Below are 22326 nucleotides of genomic sequence, written 5' to 3'. Positions count from 1 at the left end.
TGTCGCTTTTCTCTAATTGCTCGTGTTGTACCCGGATCCGTGCTTTATCAAGAACTATGCTTACATGGCCGCTACTACTCGTGTTACAAGACTCATGAGTGCAGCTGTGTGTAACGCCGTAAGTTTGCACCGATGTTTCAGCACCAAGGACAGGGGTAACAATTTGTTGCAAGAAAGTAACACCTCAATCCTTGCTTGATAACTCTGGTACTTGAAGGCATGCCCATTTCTTGTTCTTTTCTGAGCCGGTACAAGATACTTGGTAGTTCGTACCAGTTTATTAGTTATTTTGTACATCATGCATAGTCAGGACATCTATCTCCTGTCTTCCAGTGATACTTCAGGTTTTGACGACGACATTTCCGCCTATTATAACTCCTCTGTAGGTTGTATATCCGACATTTCCGCCTATTATAACTCCTCTGTAGGTTGTAGATACGATATTCCCTTCCGTTATAACTTGTTCTTTTCTGCGCTTATCGGTCATTTTGTACATCATGCATAGTCTGGAAATCTCCTGTCTTCCAGGCCAGTGGCACTGTATGTTCTGGACATTCCCGCCTATTATAACTCCTTTGTAGGTTGTGGATACGATAGTACCGCCTATTATAACTCCTCCGACTGCCTCAAAGAAACACCTCAATCCTTGGCTAATGCTTGAAAGCATGACAGTATTTCTTGTTCTCTTCTGGGCTTATCAGTCATTTTGTACATCATGCATGGTCTGGACATCAAGTGACGCCCACTGTAGGTTCTGGATACGTCAGTCCCGCCTGTTGTAATCCTCTGTAGGTTGTGTCACCGTTGTGGATACATTCCCGCCCGTGGCACTGCATGTTGTGGATAGTCCCGCCTACTACAACTCCTCCGTAGGTTTTTGATACGATAGTCCCGCCTACTATACTCTTCTCTTCTCTTCTTCTTTCCATGGGCGACCGCCTTCGACTTGCCGAAGATTATGTCGTCGTGTCGGGTATACTGCACAAGGGGGGGGGGGGGTAACTATAACTTCTCTGTAGGTTTTAGATACGACAGTCTCGACAGTTACAACTCCTCTGACTCGGGCAGCCCGGCCAGTTCTGGCGGCAGGTGCAGCTCGGACCGCTCCTGTAGGATGGCCTTCACCACGCGCGGGTCGGGCCGCCACACGTCTGCCTCCGCGTCGATGTGCCGCACGGCGAAGAACCCGCGCGACGCCGCCTCCGCCTCCGACATCAATTAAGAAGCAATTAACATTTAGAATAACTAACTTGTGATTCATTGTCAAAATCATTTAAAAATTGCTAAAGTCAAGAAAAGTCCCAGGAGAAGTTTTTCAGAAACAGAATCACACAGCCCCTGTATGTTCTTACAATAATGGCTCGTTCAGCTTCAACTTTGGCCAGAAGCTTGTCAAACTTTCTCTCTAAAGTTTTCCGGTCCAAAAATGCTTTTGCTTTCTCCAATATTTTATTATACAAGTAACTCCTCTGTAGGTTTCAGATACGACAGTCTCGACAGTTACAACTCCTCTGACTCCGGCAGGCCGGCCAGTTCTGGCGGCAGGTGCAGCTCGGACCGCTCCTGTAGGATGGCCTTCACCACGCTCGGGTCGGGCCGCCACACGTCTGCCTCCGCGTCGATGTGCCTCACCGCGAAGAACCCGCGCGACGCCGCCTCCGCCTCCGACATCGCGTACGTCTCGGCGCCCTCCACAGCCAGCCACCCCTTCGCCGTGCGGTTGAAGTCCTTGTAGTTGGGGAGCTCCTGACGAGCGTCAGGGTTCACCTTCTCTAGATGGAAGCCCGATCCGTACGCGCCGTCTCCCACACCGCCGCTTCCGTCTCCTGCGAACGCACCACCGCCGCCGCCCGCTCTTCCCCCACCGCCGGCGGCACCTAGAAAGTCAGATACAAAACTAGAAAGGTGACATTTGCAAAGCAAATGCATCATGTTTACCTTCGCATATGGTCTACTCTTTTAATATATATATATATATATATATATATATATATATATATATATATATATATATGTATATGGTCAGACACGAGTCTAAATCCCTCCTGCTATAAAATGATGCAGTATGATGAAACCCAACACCAGTTACTACATGTATGGTGACAGACGTCTGGTTCAGGTCATTGACCTTATCAGCTTGGAGAAGAGGAGGTAACAGAGCAAAAACAGTATGTTTTTTTCGGCAAACACAATAAACACCTCTCTTGTGGCCTAATAAGTGGGGTCGTGTGGGCTGTGGCGTAACGCCAGAGTGCTCGACTCGGAACCAAGAGGTCCCAGGTTCGAGTCCTGACATGCCACAGATCTTGTGCCCTTGATTGGGAAAGGCACTTTACACGACTTTCCTCACTTCGCTCAGGTGAAAATGAGTATTGTCTGCATTGTATTTGTTTCTATGTGTGGGACACAACACCAGCAACAGCTGCCTGTGTCCCATGTGTATTTTATTGTTACAATTTCAATAAAATCTAAAAACAAACAAATAAACCAAAAAGCACCTCTCTTCCCCTCCGCCGCACCCATCACGGCCTGCACGGCGATATGTTCTCTGGTTAAACAAACAAACAAACAAACAAACAAACAAACAAACAAACAAACAAACAAACCTCTCTTCCCCTCCGCAGCGCCCATCACGGCCTGCACGGCGATATGTTCTCTGGTTAAACAAACAAACAAACAAACAAACAAACAAACCTCTCTTCCCCTCCGCTGCGCCCATCACGGCCTGCAGGGCGATATGTTCTCTGGTTAAATAAACAAACAAACAAACAAACAAACAAACCTCTCTTCCCCTCGGCAGCGCCCATGACGGCCTGCACGGCTCCCACCGTCTCCGGCTGGTCTCCCACCATGCCCTTCTCCAGGTACGTGGCGAACGGAGCGCCGCGCTTCCGCAGGTGGGTGAACGCGGGCTCCACGTCACCTGACGTCTGCATGGCGGCCGTCCAGGGGGTCATCGGCGCGCGGGGGATCACCTGCAAACAAAACAAACAAACAAACAAACAAACAAACAAATAGATATATTAAGTTTTGTTTTCCTTTTCAACAGATACATGAACTCTATATCTAGCATTTGTGCTAACGTAAACAATAGCCTGGGTTGTAACATTAAAACAACACTCCTGGCTAATCATTGGTTACAGCAACTGCAAGGTTCTAGATGTAGAGGTTCTTCGGAGGCTGCGGGAGACTAGTACTGTTCCAGATGCGTACTGCAGTATGTATGAAATTACCTACGTATAATACCTGATCCGACTCCATAACCAGCATGGACTTAGGCAGCATTTTAGATACTAATTTGTGGTTTGTAACTGTGTTTTACATGCAATTTCAACTAGATTGTATAGATCTTATAATATCCACCTAAACTCCAAAACTACGCCTTTTGCTACAAATGAAAATATTTTTACCATTGTAACTGTTTTTTTTTATCCAAACGTGATTATCATAAATTCGGTTTTAATTCGATGTTACACGCTGCGAATACCAATAAAGCCATCCTGTATTCTGTACCTACCTTCTGCCCCGGCTTCTTGGGCGGGACGAGTGCCGGTGGCTCTTCGGGGGCTGCGGGCTCATCCTTGGGAAGGAAAAGAAAGGAAAAAAAGAAAGGAAAAGAAAGCAAAGTTATCTAGATCCACTTTCAGCTCACTTAACTAAGTACTACTGACTACAGGAAGCATAGTGTAAAACTTACACAAACAGTAATGGAGATCCGAGTTATTCTCCCATCGTTTGTGATAGAGAAGACAAACACTATGTACAGTATCTACAGGTTTATCGTACAGAGGATATTCCCCTAGCTATGAACTCTGGACCACGGCTTAACGTCCGTCTGCGACCCTTTCCATAAGTGTGCATGTCGGGTGTGCGACAACAGCAGAGATTCGAACTCCGAACCTCTTGGTCCAGAGGCTCGGTCGTTAACCCTACTTACCTTGAATGGTTTCCCGTAGTACGGCAGGATCTCCGTTGGTGGCACGTAGATGAGGGAGAGCCACGGCTTGAAGCTGCGGATATCCTCCTTGGAGAACTGGACCACTGGACTACGCATGCTACACCACTGGACTACACATGCTACACCACTGGACTACACATGCTACACCACTGGACTACGCACGCTACACCACTGGACTACACATACTACACCACTGGACTACGCATGCTACACCATTGGACTACGTATGCTACACTGCTGGACTACGCACAGTTCTTACCTTGAATGGTTTCCCGTAGTAGGGCAGGATCTCCGTCGGTGGCACGTAGATGAGAGAGAGCCACGGCTTGAAGCTGCGAATGTCCTCCTTGGAGAACTGGACCACTGGACTACACATGCTTCACCATTGGACTACACATGCTACACCACTGGACTACGTATTCTATGCCGCTGGACTTCACACAGCCGGACTACACACGCTTCTTACCTTGAATGGTTTTCCGTAGTACGGCAGGATCTCCGTTGGTGGTACGTAGATGAGGGAGAGCCACGGCTTGAAGCTGCGATTGTCCTTTAGAGAACTGGACCACTGGACTACGCATGCTACACCATTGGACTACGCACACTATACCACTAAACTACACATACTACAGCGCTGGACTACGCACGGTTCTTACCTTGAATGGTTTCCCGTAGTAGAGTAGGATCTCCGTCGGTGGCACGTAGATGAGGGAGAGCCACGGCTTGAAGCTGCGGATATCCTCTTTAGAGAACTGGACCACTGGACTACACATGCTACACCATTGGACTACGCACACTATACCACTAAACTACACATACTACAGCGCTGGACTACGCACAGTTCTTACCTTGAATGGTTTCCCGTAGTACGGTAGGATTTCCGTCGGTGGGACGTAGATGAGGGAGAGCCACGGCTTGAAGCTGCGGATGTCTTCCTTGGAGAACTGGACCACTGGACTACACATGCTATACCACTGGACTACGCACAGTTCTTACCTTGAATGGTTTCCCGTAGTACGGCAGGATCTCCGTTGGGGGCACGTAGATGAGAGAGAGCCACGGCTTGAAGCTGCGGATGTCCTCCTTGGAGGTCTGCACCACAGGACTGAGCATGCTATACCACTAGACTACGCATGCTAGACCACTGGACTACGCATGCTAGACCACTGGACTACGCACGGTTCTTACCTTGAATGGTTTCCCGTAGTACGGCAGGATCTCCGTTGGTGGCACGTAGATGAGGGAGAGCCACGGCTTGAAGCTGCGAATGTCCTCCTTGGAGAACTAGACTACCGGACTACACACGCTACACCACTAGACTTCTTATTCTACACCACTAGACTACGTATGCTACACTGCTGGACTACGCACGGTTCTTACCTTGAATGGTTTCCCGTAGTACGGCAGGATCTCCGTTGGGGGCACGTAGATGAGGGAGAGCCACGGCTTGAAGCTGCGGATGTCCTCCTTGGAGAACTGGACCACGCGCCGCTGCCGCTTCTGGTACAGCTCCGCGCCCTTCCCGCTCTCGGCTGTCTTGCCGTACGTGCGGTCGTGCATCGTGGACGGACGGGTCACTATGGAGATTAAAAAAAAACGCAAAAACATCAAGAAGTTGGTATTTAGCTAATCATTTACTTTGTTAGAACACCATGCACTAGGAGGCACAATAATTGGTATAAAAACCTATTTGAACAAGCTTCCATTTTCCCAACAGACACGAATTATTTCGTTTGTTTAAGACACAAAGAATCAGGTCCAAACCAGATCAGAGTTGATATTGTGGACTGGCAATGGCTTTGTACACTAATGCTTGAGTATTCCTTAACTTAAGATTGTGTTCACTACATGTACAGGCCCCGTCTGAAACAGGATAGACTTAACAGTAGACACAATAGATAGTATAGACGGGGGGCGATACAGGCTTCCAGATATCATTGACCCACTACTTGGTCACGTGTTCAAGGCAATTTGGTCAGTCAACATGAAGAAGACTGTATGGACGAACTACACTTTGTTCTTGAAATAAAATTTCCGAAGGATTTCTCGTTTTGGCTATACAATTTACACTACTTGTATCATAGGTAATGGCGCCAAACAAACAAATAAACAAACAAACAAACAAACAAACAACTGACCTATTCCCAGCTTCCGTCTGTTGAGCTCGTGCCCTTTCCTGGCGGCAGAGTCCCCGGCTAGCGTGTCGGTCCCGTCCGGCATGGCGCCCCCGCCTGGCCGGGCCTGGGGGAGGTGCAGCCCAGTTAACGGTCATCAACAACATTACCTAGGGTATAGAATTTTCTTCTGCTGGCAGGTGAGAACCTTACTGGTTGTGTCAGAAGAAAATTCCATACCCTAAGTATCTTCCAACCTGATGAAATTATTTACGGAAATCAACATTACCTTTTGCAATTTGATAAACGTACGCTCTAGGCTTGTAGGGACGGTACGGAAAATTGCTAGGTTTCTGGACTTCCCTGCATGCTCTTTTTCATTGTAACATTGCATCAGGCATCACTTGAACAGCATTGTTTTAAGTGTAACGTTTTCTGGAAGTGTAACGGCCTTGTTGTATCCAGAACCGTACTTTAATCAGATCAGTGCTCGGGCACGGTACTTGAAGGTACAAGCGTATACCCAGAACCATGCCTGGTGCAAAACTACGTTCTTGGATACGCAGAGTCTATCCAGAACCGTGTCTGATCCTAGCCCTAACTCTTGAACTAGAACTAGAAGAACTTCAGAACTAAAGAGGCACGGTTCTGGATACGATAGAGACTATCCAGAACCGTGCCTGATCCTAACCAATTCAGTCATAGACTCAGAAATGCACAGTACTGGATAAGTTGCCCCTGTACTGGAGTTACCTGTGCCTGCATGTCGACGGGCCTGTCCTCCTCCGTGGGCGTGACATACTCCCCGCCCAGCGGCCCGCCCAGCTCCTTCTGTCCGCCCAGACCGAGCATGCGGTCGTAATCCAGTCGCGACATCGGCGGGCCGGGAACCTCTGGAGCCCCTGCAGCCGCGAGCGCAGCCTCCGCCGCCCGCCTTGCCGCCTCCTCCTCGGCAGCCAGCCGGGCGTCTCGCTCAGCCTTCCGCCGGTTCAGCTCATCCCAGTCGATGTCGATAACGGGCAGCATGTCGCCGTCGGTCGGAATTCCCCAAACGGACGCGTCGTAAACCCCTTCATAGCCTTCCGGCGCCTTCCATTGCGAGCCCAGCTCCGAGTCTCGGTACTGTACGTCCCCTGGTGTCCACACGTTACGCTGGAAACCGCAGAATTTTTTATGTTGAATAACTGAATTTTAACATTGTATGCTTAATGATGACAAGTGTTAATGTATACTTAGTCTAGTAGTAATCATTTCTATAGACTGACACCTCTGTAAATAGCCTCACAATTCAGCCCTCCACGGCTGCCGGTAGGCATGTATATCTTTTGCAAAGAACTATAAATTTAAAACAAGTCTACTACTACTACTACTACTACTACTACTACTACTACTACTACTACTACAACTACAACTACACAACTACACAACTACTACTACTACTACTACTACTACTACTACTACTACTATAACTACACAACAACTACTACTACTACTACTACTACTACTACTACACAACTATTACTACTACTACATACTACTACTACTACTACTACTACTACTACTACTACTACACAACTACTACTACAACAACTACTACTACTACTACTACTACTACAACTACACAACAACAACTACTACTACTACTACTACTACTACTACTACTACTACTACTACTACTACTACACAACTACTACTACTACTACATACTACTACTACTACTACTACTACTACTACTACTACACAACTACTACTACTACTACTACTACTACTACTACTACTACTACAGATGACTTGAAGTGATGTGGAAAAGTGTTGTAGGATTTTGCAGACGATTTGATGTGATTGAGTAAAGAGACTTTTTTTACACAACCAACTTCAGGGCAATTCTGACTGGTTCACATTGCACTGCAGCACAGGTGTCGCTGCTATGTGCTGCAGTGACTTACCAACCTGATGAAACTATTCAACGATTTGATGTGATGTTGTGCGAAAGTGCTGTATGATGTTACGCACCTGGAAACCACAGTCCTTACAGCGGATACTACTTTTGTGGCTTTTGCATTTGATACGTGTAGTTTTTCATCAAAAACTTGTACGCAATCGGCGCTGCTATGTACTCGTGAATTCGAACAATCAATAAATGTTTACGTTTTATGTATAGACTGGTTTATTAATTAATCCCAGGACCCACTGGCAGCCGAGATGCATTCGGCTGAATTGTTGGGTCTGGTTACAAAATACTACATCATTACGATTACAAATGGGCTGTACAGCTGTTTACACACATAGGGATAAAATTTAACAATTGTTTAAAACCTTAAATACGTTATACTATTATTACAAATATTGAAATATCTTAAAAGAGTAATTTATCGAAAGGTTCTTAAAAAACGTTAAAGATAAGATAAGAGATGTGGGAAAGTGCTGTATGATTGTACGCACCTGAAATCCGTAGTCCTTACTGCGGATGTACATGGACGAGGCCGAGCTGGTACCGGCGTGAGCCTGGAAGGCGGGCGGGGCCTGCTCCTCAGCTTCCCCGAAGCCGGGCTGCCAGACGTGCCGCCGGTACTGAACCTTCTGGTACTTAAAGTCAGGCTTGCCCAGGATGGCCTCCACGGGAATTACCTGCGCCGTCATGGTGAGGTCTAGCCGGGAAGCTGGTGCGGAAGGACGGGGTGATCTGGCTGGGCAGGTAGTGTCCAATGTACAGGGGTGGTGTGGGGGTCTGGCCGGGCAGCGGTCCGGTAACTACGGTCTGAGGAGGGAAACAGGACACAGTTTTAGTCATTGGGTGAAGGGACCAACCAACCAACCAACCAACCAACCAACCAACCAACCAACCAACCAACCAACCAACCAACCAACCAACCGACCAACCAACCGACCAACAAACAAACAAACAAACAAACAAACCAACCAACCAACTGACGAACTAGCCCCACATGCAAAACAAAACAAAACAAAACAAAACAAAACAAAACAAAACAAAACAAAACAAAACAAAACAAAACAAAACAAAACAAAACAAAACAAAACAAAACAAAACATACACAAAGACTGAAGTGAAAGGAATATAGTGACTTGAGGTGTTAGAGACAAAGGAGAATCATAATATTATCATTCCGACAGTCGTAAAAAGTCTATGTGTACAACATCTCTGTCTATAACATCTAACAGTATATCTACAATTTGCAACATTTATATCTATGCAATAAGTGCAAAGTTTACGCGTCTACATCAGATATACTAGTAGTTAAACACAATCATGAACAGTCCAGCGAGCTGAGAATATTTATTTCAGACGAACCCTGCCACCCAAACCGATATGGCGGCTACCCCTCCCCCTTAATGCATAGTAACCTCCAAGTAGAAGTGGGGAGCAACTTGTAAAATGTTTTTACAGAAGGTTTAACTGTGCACTCTTCTAGCAGTCCACGTTTTCATTTCGGCACTTTGCTCTATTAGACGATCGGGATACTAGAAATACAAGTACAAAATGCACCAAAACCAAGCATAAAACACTGCGCCGTACACCCCGCATCTGCTTGGAGACTGAATATATATCGAGTACAACATACTAACACGGAGAGCGCGCATGCCGGGCGCGTCTGGGCGGACAGAAAAATGTCACAAGTACATGGACCTGCGTTCTCCCACGGGACAACACGGTCTTACAAGCAATTCACGCCGACAAGCAGACTACTTAGATGGCTTTAAGGTCGCAATTGTTGTAACAAACAGTAAAACAGGGCTAAAATGTGGAATAATTACCGTAAGAAGCGGTTGAGGTTATGTAGAGGAGGATATCCCAGCCCAGTGCGGGGTTAGAGCGGTATTTGGCGCTGCGGGTTCTATTTGGGACGGGCGAAATTTGATCATGTCATAAGTGTGAATGTCGCTGATGTCAGGGAGTCAGGCTAAAGCAGAGAGACAATCACAGACCATAGCGGGACGAACTTGTGGTTTTCTCTCTTCTTTTAAACCCTCAAGAACGAAAATCATTCCTAAATGTTACGTTCATATACGTCAGCGTGTGATGCTTCTTAGATGACCATTGAAAATTACAAATCAGAGGTTTTCAAAACTATAGTGATAATTTGTTAATAGACAGAAAAACAGTATTAATTTCGAATTGTATATTGAATACAAGCCTCAGTTCGGGTTGGGTGAAGATATGGAGTTTTTGTGGGACTATAAGGATATGTGATATATGGGTCCAACACCAATGATAGCCTCAGCTTCTTAAACGAGTTTTCACAGGTTTCCTGCCTAAACCATCGCAAAAATATCAAGAAATTCCTCTATTTAAAAGACCAAACCTTGTCCTGACGTGTACAATCCAAAACTTTCCTGTTTGTACCTTAATCTTACAGCTTCTGCTGTCTTTCCGCCCTTATAATATCGTCGTGTTATGCTAAAAACTACAGGGCTGTAACGGTTTCAACGGACACGTACAGAAACAAACCAGAAGAGTGCAAACATCTCTTAAAACGGCGGAGCTTCGACAATCACAGTTATTCGTATCGCAGACTTGTAAAGTGTGAGATTGCAACATTAAAAAATTGCAACATTAATTGCAACACTCACGGATCCGCAGGTCGTTCCTGGAAAAAGGCCACCTGATATGTGTAGCTGCTCGCCCGACGCTATTTTTGGCGGGAAACATTCCAGGAGAACCCGCGCATTTTTACTGGCACGGACGACGCGATAGCCTCCAAATCAAGCTCCTGGACGTGTTTTCATACACCAGTTTTTGCTGACTATGTGCTTTTTCTTTTGTTTCTGCATTTTCTCATCGTCTAGTCACAGTAAGTGCCACATAGGTTGGAAGAACGACAGGTTTTATTGATACGAAAAAGGCAGAGAAAAATGGATATGGAAGAAAAAACAGCTTCAAAACGCCTTCCGGAGTCTGCTTAGAGGCTACCAAACCTCATGACTGCTACACTAGCCACCATACTGAGGGCACAGCTGGCACGCTCAATAATATCGCAGTTCTCTCAGTAAACTAACTGGGAGGCAGCTTAGGTCCTTTATAGTTCGAGCTTAAGTTGACAGTGAACTTATGAAGTTACATACTTAGTCTTTGGTAATATAGAAAAAACTGTCTCTTCATTCATATTTTATCGATTTTGACCAATTTTCGCTGTTTTAGTGGAGTTAATATACCCGCCAAGTCCGTGGCAATAAACATCTTTCATGTCTTCAGGATATCTAGTTTCAGCAACATGGCGGCTAGCTGTGGCCGTGTGAAACAGCGACCCCTAACGTATCTGTTCAACACTGCACTTGAGATGAAAAGTCTGACCCTTTCTTTGTACAATGTCTAGCTGCGAAGTACAGATAGAAGATGTAAAAAAAACAGGCACGACATTGCAGTAAAGGTTCAATCAAAGTCAAATCACTTTTATTTGCAGTTCTAGATTCAAAAACACACTCTGCGAACAACAAACTACCTTAACAGGAACAACAGGATTTTTTTTTGGCCTGAAGACTGTCAAAAGCACAAAATCATTTTCACATCAATGGCTCGGATTTTGTAACTTTAGGCCTATCTTAAGCACACTACAGAAAATATCTTAGTTTTCATATTTCTAATATATTGTAAGATTTTATGTAACATCTGTGTCCATAATATCACCAGGGTCCATAATATTGGCACCTTGAGAAATAGTGTGCTTAAAGATATTTTTACTGCAACATACTTTTGGCATGCACTCCTGCACACCTCAAATGTACATACCTAGGGTATGTTGCAGTAAAAATATCTTTAAGCACACTATTTCTCAAGGTGGCGATATTATGGACCCTGGTGATATTATGGACACAGATGTTGATACTATAAGCACCTTCATTCAATCACATTGCAACTTACTGCATTAAAAATAGAATTTTTCTATTTTATACGCAATGCTTTATCTTAACATGCATACAAATTACAAGCATTTACAACATTCTGTTGATTCAAATTTTAAGACCAAAACCTCACATTCTGACATAGGGTTAGGTTAGGGGTGTTGGAACATACAGTTGATTGAACATATTGTAGGGTGTTGGAATATAGGGGTGTACCCAAGCAAAACTGCTACATTGCAGACATTACATGTCAAGTTAAAACAAAAAAAAGACAACTTTGAAAATATATTTCCTGAATTGGCTTGTTCTACTGACATCATGAGCTAGAATAACAATGGGTGTCTGAAGTACAGAGAAGTTTATAATTTATGTAGAAGTTCTGTAGTCCTCTGTGTGTTGGAGCTGCCATGGAAAAATGTATACAGTATCAGTAACTGTACTGCAACCATTCAAATTGTACTGCTGTATAGTACAGACTCATTGTTGGTCAGTATAAATAACAAAAATGGCTTAAGGGGTAGAAAGTTTCCACAACAGGTACAACTTAAGTATAAGTGTGAATTTATCCCAGTATGAGTATGAGTTCAATCTGTTTTTATTTGCCTTATTTTGTCTTGTATTTTCAAGCAAAGATTTATCTTACAAGCATCATAACTGTACTAACAAAGCCAGATCTTTTACAAGATGAAGAACATCTGATTCTATCTACAGTACAGTCAAACTTACATTAACTTTGAAGGATCAATGAATCTTTTAAAGAGTGTAGGACAAGCTGTAACCAATCTTAATTAAAAAGCAATAGGCAATAGCTAATACAGCTGAAAATCAACAAGTCACAAATTTCCACATTACAATTATTCCTGCTAAAATTCATTACTGGTAGCCTCCACGAAAACTTCCAAAGGGGTTACATTTGGTTAACACCAATACACATATTGGATGTTTTGCTGTTGCCTAGGTGATGACAGTTGCCTAGGTGATGATAGTTGCCTAGGTAATGACTGTTGCCTAGGTGATGGTGGTTGCCTAGGTGATGTCTGTTGCCTAGGTGATGACTGTTGCCTAGGTGATGGTGGTTGCCTAGGTGATGGTGGTTGCCTAGGTGATGACTGTTGCCTAGGTGATGGTGGTTGCCTAGGTGATGACGGTGGGTTGATCGCGGCCGGTCAGTTCTCGCAGTTGGGACAACTTCAGCGCGATTTCTACCAGTGGCTTCAGCATAACCTGAAAAATAGCATCATTCCTTCTGTTAGAAAACGTAAAGTTTATAATAAGACTTCAGATCCAGCACAAAAAAAAAATTCTCTCTCCTAGAGCTTTCCACCAGTCACTCTGGTCTTCCTCAGTAGACTGACCCTGTCAACACTGGGTCAGTCTACTGAGGAAGACCAGAGTGACTGGTCGAAAGCTCTAGGTGAGAGAACTTACAATAACCCTCAATCTATATACTCTCAATTACTTGACAAATGTGTTAAATATCTACAAACAAACCAACCAGAAAATATCTACAAACAAACAAAGAAAACAAAGTGAATGCCTAGGAACCTACCTGTGCGTCCAGTTTCTGCTTTGCTGCGTCTGTCTCGTAGCTGTCCACGTACATGCGGATCGTGGCCCCCACGCTTCCTGTCCCGCTCAGACGGAAAATCACTCGAGATCCATCCTCAAACACGATCCTCAGGCCCTGCACAGGAGAAGTACATGTACATGTATAATATGTTAACCTTCTTCCTGCTGTCTAACTCATAAGCAATAAAAAAATTGGTACCCAAACGCTACTTCAGTGTTCTAACTTAGGTTAAACATCAACTTGCTGTAGGAAAAGTCAAAGCAGATTAAGCAGATGACATCTGTTTGAAGAAAAAACTAAGACAAAGGCGTTTGTTTTTTCTGGTGAAAAGAATAGAGTTAGGATCAGGCACAGTTCTGGATATTAGGCATGGCCTGTCCAGAACTGTGCCTGAGCATGAGTAAATGAGATAAACCTATGTATAACTACATAAACCTTAGTTTGTAAAAATGATTTCTACCAACACAGATGAGCTTTCATACAGAATAAACCTATGACAGATAATACCTGTTTAGTAGAGACACTCCCATCTATAGGGTCTGTGTACGTGAAGTTGTCTCCCTTCGCGACCTTGTAGGTCTTGTCTCCGTGGGAGAACTCCTTCCCGACGAAGGTCGCGCCTGTGATCAGCTGTTCCACGTTTGCCATCATCTGATTGGCTGGAGCTGCATCAACGTTCTCGTAGTCATACCTAATATGGAAGACATCACCTGTCAATCATAGTGAGCACATCATCTGATTGGCTGGGGCTGCATCAACGTTCTCGTAGTCATACCTAATATGGGAGACACCACCTGTCAATCATATTGAGCACAGAAAGGCTCCACCCCTGTGCAATTACCAAAACCATGGCTGGTAGTCCAATTAAGTTCCCAATTGCTGTCAGGTAAAAGGAAAACATATCCTTCAAGGTGAATGTATTCTAAATCTTTCACACTGCAATCACCCTTTAGGTTAAGACAGCTAGAGTTGCTCAGTTCTTGTTATGTGAAGCTTTAAGGATCGTTTAACTCTCAATATTGTTGGAGGCAAGAACTTTACACCTGACATTAAATACTTGACTATTTAACAGGTAAACTAGGAATTTAGAAACTTAAGATTTTTAAAGTCAACTCCATACATAACGAGTGATGACAGATATCTTCTGGTTTGAATCTAAACAGTGGAAGATAATGTGCAGGGATTCCAAAATAACGCCCTTGCAATTTGAAAAATGACTGCCACAGCCATGATGATGGAATACACATAGTACCAAGATATCTTGAGCAACATCTTAAGACATATCTCACCTTGTGAAGAAGTTCCTTCCGTACTTGGCCCAGTGAGCCTGCACAATCTCCTCCACACTAGCCTTCCTGGCAGCCATGATGGACAGCCACGAAATTGGAGTAAACTTTCTTCTAGACTAGTAAATCATGAAATATGTCTTAAAGACGTTGCTCACCTTGTGAAGAAGTTCCTTCCGTACTTGGCCCAGTGCCCCTGCACAATCTCCTCCACACTAGCCTTCCTGGCAGCCATGATGGACAGCCAGGACATTGGAGTAAACTTTCTTCTAGTAAGTCTTCAAATATGTCTTAAAGACATTACTCACCTGGTGAAGAAGTTCCTTCCGTACTTGGCCCAGTGAGTCTGCACAATTTCCTCCACGCTAGCCTTCCTGGCAGCCATGATGGACAGCCAGGACATTGGGAGTAAACTCCTAGTGAGTTGTTTCTTCTAGTGAGTCTTGGGAATATGTCTTAAGGACCTTGCTCACCTGGTGAAGAAGTTCCTTCTGTAGGTCTCACCAAAATAAATGCTTCTTGAGTTATCATGCTAAACCACGCACACACATACACACATACACACACACACACACACACACACACACACACACACACACACACACACACACACACACACACACACATACACAAACACATGCTACAGAAAACATAACCTTGGTAAAGGTAAGAAAAAAAGCTTACCTTGTGAAGAAGTTCCTTCCGTACTTGGCCCAGTGAGTCTGCACAATCTCCTCCACGCTAGCCTTCCTGGCAGCCATGATGGACAGCCAGCTCATGACCGCCCAGAACCCGTCCTTCTCCCGGATGTGGTCCGACCCCGTCCCGAAACTCTCCTCCCCACAGATGGACAGTTTCCCTGCGTCCATCAGGTTACCAAAGAACTTCCAGCCTGCAAAAGGGAAAGGATAGAAAATAAAAACTTTTATCCAAAATTTCATGTTTACCTTTACAGATAATCTGAAGGAAAAGATATTGTTTTTTCTCTGTTTCTTCTTCTTCTCCAACAAATAAGGTCAATGACCTGGACCTGATGGCTGTCACCATGGTGACTGGTGATACCCTGTGGTGTTGGGTTAGATTATGTAGCAAGTGGAAGGACAGAGTTGGAGAGGTTGGCCACCTTAGATGTATTATATGAATGTGTTTGCGAAGGATGTGGTCTGACCCTGTCCCAAAACTCTCCTCCCCACAGATGGACAGTTTCCCTGCATCCATAAGATTTCCGAAGAACTTCCAGCCTGCAGAGGATTTGATGGGAATCATGTTTAAAATGTTGTTTTTACCATTTATCACTTCGATTGGGTCTCTACATTGTACGTCTGTAGTCTCCACCAGACTTCTTTTGCAGGGTGAATAAATCATAGAAATCGGCCTAAAAAGGGTATTACAAGGTAGCCGGCAAGAGAAGCTCCATTTCCCCGCCAAGAAATGGAGCTTCTCTGGCCAGCTACCTTCTCTCGCCAATTAATACCCTTTTTAGGCCGATTTCTATGATTTATTCACCCCGCAAAAGAAGTCTGGTGGAGACTAGTACGTCTGTGTCTGTAACGTTATTTGTAAATAATTGTGTTGTTGTTTTCACAATCATTGTAGTTTTAAATGTATGTGCCCAGGTATGTTTGAAAACAGATCTGTACTAAGATCTGAGATATACTCTGGTTTAATAAAGAAACTTGAAAGTTTTATTATCATACTATGAAACTTGTCTCTTGCCAACCTGATGAAACAATTGACAAATTTTGGAGCCTTGCTTGACATGTGATCTGTGCATACGTAAACAAGAAGCCAGAGTAAAAACACATCCTATTCACAACTGAAACTTGAGATGGTTGACCTTGCGGGTTCAAGGACAACAAAATGGCAGCTGCATCGGCAAGTTTGGGAGAGCAATTCCAAGAAGAACTGTCCTGCAGCATCTGCCTGGAGCTGTTTACCAGGCCCAAGGTGCTGCCCTGTCAGCACACCTTCTGTCAGGACTGTCTGAGGGACCATGCAGAGGTTCGGACGCCCTTCCATTGCCCAAACTGTCGTCAGCAGTTCAGGCTGCCACCCCAGGGGGTCGCAGGTTTGCCAGACAACCACTTGGTTACAAGTTTGTGTGAAAGACTGAAGAACCGGGTTACACTGTCAGGAGAAACAAGGGAACAGCCCCAGTCTGAAAACATGTGCAGCTTTCACCCCTCCAAGGGGCTCAAATTGTACTGCAAACTGTGCAAGATACAAGTTTGTGAACAGTGTTCAGAGGAAACTCATAATGGCCACGGGACAACAACCATCACAAAAGCTGTGCAGGAAAGAATACCTAAAGTCCAGGCCTTGATCCATGAGGGGAGGAACATTTTGGGAGGTTATCACAGCTTCATCAAAGGTCTAGAAGAGACAGAGAAAACTTTGAATAGGAAAAAAGAGGAGACAAATGACGGCATTATTCAAGCGTACAACCAGATGGTGAAAAAGCTCACGGTAAGAAAAGACATCCTTTTGTCTGAAGCAGTCAAAAAACACAAGAAGAACTTGCAGAAAATAAAGACTGAAAGGAAGAAAGTGTCGGCAGACGTCAATGAACTGTCTGCTGCCTGTTATCGAGCAAAACTAGAAATGGAGAGGAAAGGAAAGGAGCTTCTAAGTCAGGAAACTATTTTGACATTGACAGTAGAAAAGTACAGAGGAAAAGCAGCACTAACTCCGGTACAAACCCAGCCTGCTGTCTTTCAGCCCACAGACACCCCCGTGCCAGTATTGGGACAAGTGACCGTCCCCTCTCCCCCAAAGGCACCAATCCCAAAAACACGTGCAGCAAGGGGCAAAGGTCATCACCATGGTAACCAAAGGCAGTCTGCACCACCATCAAGAACAAGACGACCACCTCCATCTAGTAACACTGTACCAAAGGGCGCAGGTCATCACCAAGGTAACCAGAGTCAAACAGAGCTTCAGCCCACGTTTGGCGGAAAAGGATCACAAACGGGAAAGTTTAACGGTCCAGCCGGCATTACAGCATCAGAGAAAGGGGAGATCTTTGTGGCAGACAGAGGGAACCATAGAGTCCAAGTCTTCACCCTGCAGGGAACGTTTGTCCGACAGTTTCCAACAGTTATTTCAGGTGGAGAGATAGAGCCGTATAACGTGGCCACAGACGGGGAGGGGAACCTGTGGGTGGTGGGGAGGACAGAGTCTGCTCAACAACATGTAGCGGTGCTGTGTGTAGCAAGTGTAGCATGGTCCGAGTGCTGAGGACAATTGAGCTGGAGAACACGTGTTGGGAAAAGGGAGCTGCCGTGGACACCAGGAGGAACCACATCCTTGTTACCAAAATTACAGAAGACCACCATGGTAAAGTGCAGGTGCTCAGAACGGATGGAACACTTGTGAGAACTGTGCATCATAAGCTAGAGATGGAGTGGCCACAGTACATGAACATCACTGTGGACAGAGAAGGGAACATTCTTGTGTCAGATTGGGACAATCACTCTGTATCTGTGTACAACAATGCAGGAGGGTTTCTGTTCCAGTTTGGAGGTGAGGGAAGTGGTGAAGGTCAGCTGAAGTATCCCCTTGGCATCTGTACAGATGTGGCAGGGAACATCATCGTGGCAGACAGGGGAAACGGCCGTGTGGAGATGTTTGACAAAAGAGGAAAATTCATCAAACACATCGCTACAGACATGGCAGCACCCCATGCTGTTGCCATGGCAACACAGGGACAGCAGCTGGTAGTGACTGATTGTGCCAGCAACACAGTCACAATATTTTCCAACTTCTAAACTGGGGCAAGTATAGTGGAGTGACACTCTGAAACCACACAATTTTATAATATCTAAAACTTTACGAATTCTTTAGGGAGTAATGTTACATGAAACTTGATTTGTAGCTTTTACAAATCAAAGATGTTCACATTTTAGTGTGTAAGAAAAATATTAACATTAAATTCAGCTGGAACTATCTGCTATGCTATTTTTATTTGTTTTACTGTATAATCTGTGTGTAATGTACCATGTACCATGTCTTGATCTATGTCAAATATTGATTTTGTACTTTTGTTCTTTGATGTCTCACTATAAATTAAAGTAATTCTTTTGATTTAAGTCGACTTTTACAGTAGAATTTGGTTGCTCACTGGTCTGCTACTGTATGTAGGTTCTACAATTAAGACATGACAGACAGCTATGAAAGAAAGAAACAAGTTTACATTAACAGGTGGGCAATGACATAATTTCAGAAACCAAGAGCAAAAACGGAGAGCCAACAACAGGTGAACTTCAGTGGAACTTTGAAACAGGAGAGTCAATATCATTGATATCATAAGGCCACACCAATTTAATTTCTTGGTTAACGGATTTTTCTAGAAAAATAATAGAGCGGGCGGGCGAAAAAAAATAAAAATAAAAACAGGCCTAGGCATCGTATTATGGCCCAAAATGGTACGATAGGAGCCATGAAGTCAACACACCAGGTTGGTTCAAAATTCAAACAATGAATTTTGAACTTTTAATGATACCGTTGCATTGAAAGATGGAATAACTGTAACAACTAGGATGAAAAGGTCTGTTTTCAACTGTTCAGGGCAAAATATGAGCATTTTGCAGTTGATTCTGGATTTTTATTTTTATTTGCAAATCTGAAAAAAATGAAGCGGCGAATCCGTTAACCAAGAAATTAAATTGGTGTGGCCTAAGCTTGGAAAAGAGGAGAAAATGGTCCGTTTTAAACAAGTCCTGGTCATGATACAGAACTGTCCTGTGCAGGTGCAAGCATGTACTGGAGCATTGTTCACTCTTACAAGTGAGTTCAAACACCTGATCTGTGTACCCAATAACCCTGTGTAAACACCTGCCATTCAGGTAAGCAGGGTGATGGGAACTTAAGAGGGCTGACCTTACACCTGGTTTTTAAAGGTCAACAAAATGGTGGCTGTACAGTGAAGTTTGGGAGAGCAATTCCATAAAGAGGTGCCCTACAGGTACATGAATGATTGTTGGTGGTTTGTAACATGCTGGGAAGACCCTTCTTGGCAGCACTTTTGGGAACTGCCAACTCTGTTAGCTGATTGTTGTCAAACAGAATTATCTATTGGCACTTAAAGGCTGATTTTACTACTTTTAGAGGCTTGGGAGGGCAAACAACATGGCGGCTGCACCGTTGAGTCTGGGGGAGCAAATCTCAGAAGATCTGTCCTGCAGCATCTGCCTGGAGCTGTTCACAAGGCCCAAGGTGCTGCCCTGTCAGCACACCTTCTGTCAGGACTGTCTACAGGACCATGCAGGGAGGGGAGGGACCTTCCAGTGCCCAATCTGTCGCAAGCAAGTCAAGCTGCCAGGCAAGGGGGTTGCAGCTTTGCCCGACAATCTCATGGCAGCAAATATGTGTGAAACGCTACAAAACCGGGCTACACTGTCAGGGGAAAGAAGGGAGCAACCCCAGTCTGAAAACATGTGCAGTTTTCACCCCTCGAAGGGGCTTGAATTGTACTGCAAACTGTGTCAGATACAAGTTTGCGAACAGTGTTCAGAGGAAACTCATAATGGCCACGGCACAACAACCATCAAAAAAGCTGTGCAGGAAAGGATACCTGCAGTCCAGGCCTTGATCCACGAGGGGAGGAACATTTTGGGAGGTTATCACAGCTTCATGAAAGGTCTAGGACAGACAGAGAAAAACCTGAATAGAAAGAAACAGGAGACAGACAAAGGCATCCACCAGGCCTACAACCAAATGGTGAAGAAACTAGAAAAGAGAAGGGACCAACTCTTGTCTGAAGCAGAAAAAGATCACAAGAAAAACTTACAGAAAATACAGAGTGGAAGAGACAGTGTGTCGGCAGACATCAATGAACTGTCTGCTGCCTGTGGTCAAGCAGAACAAGAAATGGAGAGGAAAGGAAAGGAGCTTCTTAGTCAGGAAACTATTTTGACACTGACAGTAGGAAAGTACAGAGGAAAAGCAGCACCAACTCCTGTACAAACCCAGCCTGCTGTCTTTCAGCCCACAGACACCCCCGTGCCAGTATTGGGACATGTGATGGTCCAGTCTCTCCCAAAGGCACCAATCCCAGCAGCACCTGCAGCAAGGGGCAGAGGTCATCACCATGGTAACCAAAGGCAGTCTGTCCGGTCTCTCCCATCTGCATCAATCCCACCACCAAGAACAAGAGGACCACCTCCATCTATTAACGCTGTACCAAAGGGCGCAGGTCATCACCAAGGTAACCAGAGTCAAAAGGAGCTTCAGAGGGTGACGTTTGGTGGAAAGGGATCAGAGTCGGGAAAGTTTAACGGTCCGGTTGGTGCTACGATGTCAGGGAGAGGGGACCTGGTCTTTGTAGCAGACTGTGGGAACCAGAGGATCCAGGTCTTCAACCTGCAGGGAACGTTTGTCCGACAGTTCCCAACAGTTGTGCCAGAGGAACAGATCCTAGGCCAGGGGAGTCTGCCACCACTGTCCACAGTAACAACAACTATCTCTGACAAAAAGTACATGAGACCATGCGACGTGGTCATGGACAAGATAGAAAAGCTGTGGGTGGTGGGGAGTGTAAGCCCTGCCAACTTAGCCGTGCAGTACAACAAACATGGCTGGATGCTGGGGAAAATAGACCTCAAGAACTCATGGTGGGACAGAGGAGTTGCCGTGGACACCAAGAGGAACCACATCCTGGTGACTGACATTACTGGAGAATGGTGCTTGAATGGTGGTGACCTGTATGCTCGAGTACAGGTGTTCAGGACAGATGGGAAACTAGTGAGAACTGTGGATCAGCATCAAGGGATTGGGTACCCACAGTACATGAACATCACTGTGGACGGGGTGGGGAGGATTCTTGTATCAGACTGGGACAACCACTGTGTTTCTGTGTACAACAAGGCCGGAGGGTTTTTGTTCCAGTTTGGAGGTTTGGGAAGTGGTGAAGGTCAGTTGAAGCATCCCTGTGGCATCTGTACAGACAGGGCAGGGAACATCATCGTGGCAGACAAGGGAAACGGCCGTGTGGAGATGTTTGACAAAAGAGGAAAATTCCTCAAACACATCGCTACAGACATGGAGGGCCCACAGGCTGTTGCCATGGCAACACAGGGACACCTGATAGTGACTGATTGTAGTAGCCACACAGTCACCATATTTTCCAACTTCTAAACTGGGGCAAGTAAGGGCTAAGCTACAGTGATGCTCTGAAATCACAGAATTTTATTCTTGAGAGTACCCAAAACTTGATTTTCAAGTTATACAAGACATCCACAATCATAATTTATTGGTGTCACAAAAGAACAAACTTTAAGTTCTTATAATAATATTACAAATCCTAAAAGACTTTAATTTAACCATTTAAGCTTGTCCTCAGGGCATAAGGAAATGAACTTCTTTTTCTTAATGTGTCATATTATGATTTATGTAAAATATTGATGTCCCTTTTGTATGCTTGACGTCTGTATACTTTTAATTATAAATAATACATAATTCAAGTCTTACAGTGGAATCTGGTTCAATGGTTAATTTTTGTCTGATATATTGCCTGCTATGTTCAATTTAAGATCTTCTTCT

General features: G+C 44.7%; 3 protein-coding genes across 3 annotated transcripts in view; 1 reads left to right on the top strand and 2 right to left on the bottom strand.

The window, feature by feature from the left end:
- Window positions 1–1107: 1107 nt before the first annotated feature.
- LOC109477627 lies at window positions 1108–10702 on the bottom strand. The gene is made up of 9 exons (XM_019778971.1): window positions 10663–10702; window positions 9847–9926; window positions 8515–8823; window positions 6826–7224; window positions 6097–6199; window positions 5339–5535; window positions 3518–3580; window positions 2783–2975; window positions 1108–1877 (listed from the first exon to the last, which is right to left on the bottom strand). The coding sequence occupies exons 3-9, from the start codon at window positions 8710–8712 to the stop codon at window positions 1501–1503; spliced, it is 1530 nt and encodes a 509-aa protein (XP_019634530.1). The 5' UTR covers window positions 8713–8823; window positions 9847–9926; window positions 10663–10702; the 3' UTR covers window positions 1108–1500.
- Window positions 10703–12239: 1537 nt separating this feature from the next.
- The window catches only part of LOC109477626 (phosphoglucomutase-1-like), a 30594-nt gene continuing 20507 nt past the window's right edge, over window positions 12240–22326 (bottom strand). The window contains exons 9-12 of the mRNA XM_019778970.1: window positions 15472–15679; window positions 14009–14192; window positions 13481–13615; window positions 12240–13155 (exon numbers count right to left, since the gene is read on the bottom strand). Coding sequence (XP_019634529.1) covers window positions 13066–13155; window positions 13481–13615; window positions 14009–14192; window positions 15472–15679 — 617 coding nt within the window. The 3' untranslated portion in view covers window positions 12240–13065. The remainder of the gene's footprint in view (window positions 13156–13480; window positions 13616–14008; window positions 14193–15471; window positions 15680–22326) is intronic.
- Window positions 19915–21977, top strand: LOC109477547 (tripartite motif-containing protein 3-like). The gene has a single exon (XM_019778862.1). The coding sequence runs from the start codon at window positions 19915–19917 to the stop codon at window positions 21919–21921; it is 2007 nt and encodes a 668-aa protein (XP_019634421.1). The 3' UTR covers window positions 21922–21977.

Source organism: Branchiostoma belcheri, unplaced genomic scaffold (genome assembly GCF_001625305.1).
Source record: "Branchiostoma belcheri isolate BF01 breed outbred unplaced genomic scaffold, Haploidv18h27 scaffold40, whole genome shotgun sequence".
Classification (NCBI taxonomy): Eukaryota; Metazoa; Chordata; class Leptocardii; order Amphioxiformes; family Branchiostomatidae; genus Branchiostoma; species Branchiostoma belcheri.
This window is presented reverse-complemented; position numbering and strand designations above follow the sequence as displayed.